This window comes from Solea senegalensis, linkage group LG6 (genome assembly GCF_019176455.1).
Source record: "Solea senegalensis isolate Sse05_10M linkage group LG6, IFAPA_SoseM_1, whole genome shotgun sequence".
NCBI lineage: Eukaryota > Metazoa > Chordata > Actinopteri > Pleuronectiformes > Soleidae > Solea > Solea senegalensis.
In genome coordinates, this window is record NC_058026.1 from 23,159,622 (window position 1) to 23,165,634 (window position 6,013).

Genomic DNA, 6,013 nt, shown 5'->3' on the forward strand with positions numbered 1-6,013 from the left:
TGACATCATCGTGTCACTCAGGGTGTGGACATCTTGACCTGCTCAGCAATTGAATAGAATTACCCGCAGGGGGGAAAAAAACAACTTCCTGAAACAAAAAGGCGGAAAACGCATGGTAAAAACAAATAAATTCAAAGTATACTGAGGTAGAAGCACAGACAAATATCCTCAAACAAGTGTTAAAATACTTGTTCCACTTCAGATGATTCATAAACATTGACAAATAAGTGGAGAAAAGAATGAATGAGTGAGTATCTGACTATATACTGTGTATCTTTGGCTGAAACGGATGATTGAAATCAAACTTAACATAAAAATGTCATCAAAACCATTGTACAACTATTATGATTTTGTGCGCAGTAATAGTTTAAAAGCAAAGGCATTCACTTCTTCCCAGATCATGAACCAGCTTTTCGTGGCAGCCCATAATGTATCATTTGTTTGAACAGAGATCAACCTATGGAACAATAAAAGCGACACAGCAAGGCGACTGGAGGAGCGTTTGTTTGTTCGCGGCACAATGAACACATGCAGACTTTGATCTCTGTATTTGGGAATATTATCACCATGAAATCCATTAACTTCAGGTTGTAAAAACAAGTGTGTGTGTGTGTGTGTGTGTGTGTGTGGTTGTTAAGGTAAAAAAAAAAAAGAAGAGACAATTCTTGAGAATACATGTTCTTGTCAGTTATGCACAAACTATGTTGCCACTTGGATGTGAGTGTAAGTCCGGGGATAACAGCAAGGTGGCAGTAAAACAAAGCTACTGCTCATGGTCCAAAGGCATGCAATGAAAGTAGTGTCAAGCTACAATGACAACAGTTAATGTGTGCTATGTTTTTGACGTCAAAATAAAAGCAAAGTGGTTCATTTTTTTTTGTGTCTAAAAAAGCATCACAGCAAAATTCAGGACATGGAATACAAAATAGGAACATAAAACATAGACCATATAATTCCTATTGATCACTTTTAATACACCTCTAGGTTTGTAGCACTATTGACCACTTATGATTAAGGTTGAAACAATTAATAATCCATTACTAAATTAATCATCAATTAGTCTTTTAATCCGTTTTCTGATTTTCCAGCTTACTAAAAATTAATATTTTCTGGGTTCTTTGCTCCAAATAACAAATAAATCATTAAAAAAGACATCCGATCATTCCCAGATTTAAGAAACAGTGATCAACATTTCCTGACATTTTATGGGCCAAACTATTACTCAATTAACTGAGAAAATAATCAACAGATTAATCACTAATGAAAATCAGTTACAGCCCTAATTATGATAAAAGTGAATATATTCCATAATTTAATAGACAAAACTGGAGTAGAAGTTACATCATGCCAAAATGACCATTATTCTCACACTGAATGAAAGGCTCGCTCATGTTGCCTGTGAATGTGCTATACATGTATATACTAAAGAAAGGGAAATGCATAATCACAAATTGCAAAAGCATCATAACACAAAGAAAAGGCGATTTCAGAAAGAAATGAAGAATGACTGAGATTAATAATAGTAACTGTTATAGTAATAGTAATGTATAATGATATATTATAATGATTGGTAATGATAATTCTTCGTTCGCCATTGTGTCCGGTTTTATTTTGAAAACAATGTACCGGAAGTGCCAGTTTCACGATGGCAGACTTCACGGTCCTGGATGTGGCGGAGGTGGCGGACGGGAAGCAGGAACCGGGGAACAAATGTCTTTAATGAGACCGTTCCTGCAGCGCTCCTCGCTCGGCTGCCTGGTGAAAGTCTTCGGCTCATTTTCTGCTTCTAGAAGTAAAGTCGTGACACAAACAGCTGCTGCATCTCCACTGTTTTACTTAAGACAAACGATGCCCTTTCACACGGAAGAGAGAGGACGACCGAATTCTTCCGACTACCGGATATACTTTAGTAAGTTATGTTGTCACTGCATTTCATAATAAAAACACCTGGTGTTGTGGTTCAGTATTTGTCAGGTCACCTCCGGGTCACCGTTGAACGGCAGAGCTGTCAGTCTGAGGTTAACGGTGTGGTGGGAAGTCACGTGGGACACACACACACGCGCGCGCGCACACACACACGCACACACACACACACACACACCATTAGCAGTAATAAAAAATCAGCTAAATCTGCTGTGTTTAAAATGTAAACAACCTGACGTGGTATGTAAACAAACGTCAGGTCCAACTCTGAATATATGCATTTTGCATGCCACCACATTATTAACTTAACTTGAATATTTAATTCATCATTTAATTATTATTTGGATGTTCCAAATCCTCAGCAGAACTACTCCCCATAACATTTAATTTAATTTAAGCTGCAACTAACGATTATTTTCATAAACAAAATAATCAGTCGATTATATTCTCGATTTAAACGTCAGAAAATGTCAATTCAGTATGATTTATGAGAAATAATCAATTTTATAGACACATAGTAGATGTTTAAGACCTTAACAGTGAAAGTTAATGTTGTAGCTGCTCATTAAAAGTTTCAACCTTCATCACACAAGTACCCACTACTTTTCTTATCATTTCCCTGAATAATCAATTGATTGTTTTCTCCTGAAAATCTGAAGAAAAAAAACGGGAGAGTGGGAGATTTGCATCTTCATCACTCTGAGCCAGTTCAGTGACATTAACTGCAAACTCCTCCATGGAGGAAAAAAGAAGCTCGCAAGTAGACCAAGTTAAGATGTTAAAATTCTTACACTAGAACACTAGAAAGTATTCTGACCAGATATGAAGCTGCTTGGTTGTGGTTCATTTTACTGATATTTAAAAAAAACTCCTGCAATCTCCCTACTGTATGTTTGTGCATGAATGTTTTTTTTTATTTGTTTTTATTTTGCTCTGGTTTTTCTTAGAAACCTCCGAAGGGAAATACATTTCACCTTTCCATGACATCCCACTAATAGCAGAGACAGAGCAGGTGAGTGTGTGAATAAGTAATGATATTAGCTATTAATAAACCACATGAACACAACAGTCAAACTTTGTTTTTCTTTTCCACAGGAAAATGATGTGCCTGCCAAAAAACCCAAGAACGATGACAATGAGGTTTTTTACTTCCACATTCATACATGTTATGTCATTTGTGTTTTTTATGTCCTACTATAAACAAGAGATTACATGAATGTTGTCTTCTTAACTTTCAGGTGCTGTATAACATGGTTGTGGAGGTTCCCCGATGGTCAAATGCTAAACTGGAGGTAAGTAAAGAGATAATATAGATATAAACCACTTCTACCTCTGACTTTGACTTTACTTATTTCAATGTGATGCCCTGATATTTATTTCAGGTGTATTTCTAGTTCAGAAGCTGTTTTATTTAAGATTAACATGTATAACTTTTAGGTTCTTTTTCTTTGGTTTTTCAGATTGCAACAAAGGAGCTGCTGAATCCAATCAAACAGGATGTGAAGAAAGGGAAACTTAGATATGTTGCCAACGTCTTTCCCTATAAAGGTTACATTTGGAATTACGGGGCTCTGCCACAGGTGAGGAAAACCGGACGCAACACTATTTATATGTCAATTTTGCCGAATGTGAACACAACACAGGGAAAGTGGGATTTCCGTGACTTGTGTGTCTTTATCTGACAACAATGTGTCTTTATATCACAACAAACATGAAAGGTCCATGTTTGTTGTGAGTTGTGACAGACGTTCGTGGTAAAGTGTTGGAATAAAAAAACTTCAAAAATGATTTTGAAGTTACTTTAAGGTAAAAAAATGTTGCATATTGTTGCAGCAAACGCTCCAAAACAACAAAATACCAATGCAGAACTTTCATTATTCATGATCCTTTGTCTTTAAACTTGAGTATATTGGACCATGATCAGACCTTCAGTCAGAATGTTTAACTGCTTGTCATGAAAAATACATTTCTTGCATGTTTTTGAACTGAACAAAAGACATGGGAGGACCCAAAACACACGGACGCAGAAACTAAGTGTTGCGGCGATAACGATCCCATTGATGTTTGTGAAATTGGCTCCCAGGTAAGAATGAAATCAGTTTTTGTGCAGTTTTTTTATCCGAATGTATCAATGATGTGTGGTTGATTATTTGCATTTGTCCTTTTTTTGGCCTGTGCAGGTGTGTTATCCAGGTCAGGTGATCCAAGTTAAAGTGCTTGGCATCTTGGCAATGATTGATGAGGGAGAAATGGACTGGAAGGTCATCGCTATCAACGCTAATGACCCAGACGCCAAAAAGTTGAATAGTGAGTGTGACCATAAATATAGTTATTATATTATCGTTTTGTTTCCCGTGAAAGCCTAAAATCAGAAAACCAGGCATTAGGGAATGATCAAAAGTGGACATTTGCGTTTTCAGCTGTATTTTGTTAGCCTTTCTTCATTTATTCATTGTCTGGGTTTGGTTTTGATCAAAATGTGTTGCATTTATAATGGGCCACAACACGTATCTGCTCAGTAGGCATAAATATTTATACATAATTTGCTATACAATCCTGTACATAAAAGCGTAAATTCCCTACAGATATTTCAGTGACACCAAACAATGTCCAAACCCTGTCACCACTGTTTCTTCAGACATAGGGGACGTCCGCAAGAGCCGACCCGGTCATTTAGAGGCCACAGTTGACTGGTTTAGGAAATATAAGGTGCCTGATGGAAAGCCTGAGAACCAGTTTGGATTCAACGGACAATTCAAAGACAAGGTACTGAGACTATTGTAATGCCACATGACAAAGATCAAGCACAACAGTGGGTGTCACGTGGTTTGTCGTCCACTGTGGTTGTAATCACTTAAATTCACTTGGCTGATATTATTATATATTATTATTTAGGACTTTGCAGCTGAGATTATCAAGTCCACTCATGAACACTGGAGGGCGCTATTGCAGAAGCAGACGAATTGTGAAGGGATTGAATGGTAAGTGGGTAAATGGGTGGAGTAACACATCTGCAGTGTAAATGTATAGCAGACATATGCAATTGTAAATAAAAAAAACAATAATAATACAGTACTGACTTCCTTATTTTACTTCAGCAAAAACATTACTTGCCATGAGAGTCCTTTGAGATGTAGTGCTGATGAGGCAAGAGACGTCGTCCAGGCGGTGAGAGCTTCCATGTCCTGTTAAAGACAACAAACACAACAATGGCATATACAACGTGTGAAGGTTAGATTTGGTAACTTTCACATGTGTTCTGTGACTCCTCAGGCTCCAGCATGTGGGAGTCCAGTTCCTGTGTCTCCAGAACGTAAGTCACTAATGTCTGTTTGACACAAAATGAATGATGTGGTTCGTTGTTTATATTTTAATGTCATTCTTTGCTTGTACAGTGGACAAGTGGCATTTTGTCTGAACACTCCAAAGACACAACGGAAACCAACAAAGACGTCTTTGCTGTTTCAAGTTTATGTTTGGTTACATTTACATTTTGGTACATTATAGCCTATACAGTCATGACAATAATAGGCAAGGGAAGATCTTTATATTTGTAATGCTGAGTAATGAACCAGAATCAGGTTGTGTCATGTCAGATGGACATCCATCCATCTATTATAATTTGGACGTTAACGGCAAAAGTATTGGTCTCCTTTTTTTCCTTTTATTTTAAATTGTAAAATTCTGATTTATATGCATTTCAGTACTTTTGTGGCCAGTGTACAGGTCCAGACCTGAGGAGGCCATTCTATTCTAAGTTTGTAATGTTGTAATTGCAACAATTTCTTCTTCTTTGGATAAAAATAAAAATAAAAATAAAAATAAAATCACATCCATGGAAAAACATCCAGGTCTCATTCAGGTTTTTTCGTTTTTATAATAACACTTCATGTGGATGGTATTGCACAGCATTTAGATACTGGTAATAACTTGGAGTTACAAATTGGATTGCTTTAAATAAATATAAATTTTATTAAAAAAAAACACCCACATCTCAGCAATATCAGGAATGATATAATAAACAGCTTTCAAATAAACTGCATTCAGTACATTACAATACTTACAGTATTAATACCCATCCTTAATTCAA

At 36.6% G+C, this 6,013-nt stretch overlaps 1 protein-coding gene across 1 annotated transcript; it reads left to right on the forward strand.

Moving 5' to 3' along the window:
* Window positions 1-1,649: 1,649 nt before the first annotated feature.
* Window positions 1,650-5,708, forward strand: ppa2 (inorganic pyrophosphatase 2). The gene is made up of 12 exons (XM_044029359.1): window positions 1,650-1,909; window positions 2,871-2,935; window positions 3,019-3,063; window positions 3,162-3,215; window positions 3,384-3,503; window positions 3,920-4,006; window positions 4,104-4,230; window positions 4,562-4,689; window positions 4,819-4,904; window positions 5,022-5,091; window positions 5,197-5,236; window positions 5,319-5,708. Exons 1-12 carry the CDS (start codon window positions 1,711-1,713, stop codon window positions 5,339-5,341), a joined length of 1,044 nt encoding a protein of 347 aa, XP_043885294.1. The 5' UTR covers window positions 1,650-1,710; the 3' UTR covers window positions 5,342-5,708.
* The last annotated feature ends 305 nt before the right edge of the window (window positions 5,709-6,013 follow it).

Excerpts from the sequence above, each read along its gene's own strand:
- ppa2 (XM_044029359.1), top strand. The coding sequence starts at position 1,711 with ATGTCTTTAATGAGACCGTTCCTGCAGCGCTCCTCGCTCGGCTGCCTG. Across the intron at positions 3,216-3,383 it reads GGTCAAATGCTAAACTGGAG|ATTGCAACAAAGGAGCTGCT; the intron begins GTAAGTAAAGAG and ends TTGGTTTTTCAG. Across the intron at positions 4,231-4,561 it reads AGACGCCAAAAAGTTGAATA|ACATAGGGGACGTCCGCAAG; the intron begins GTGAGTGTGACC and ends CTGTTTCTTCAG.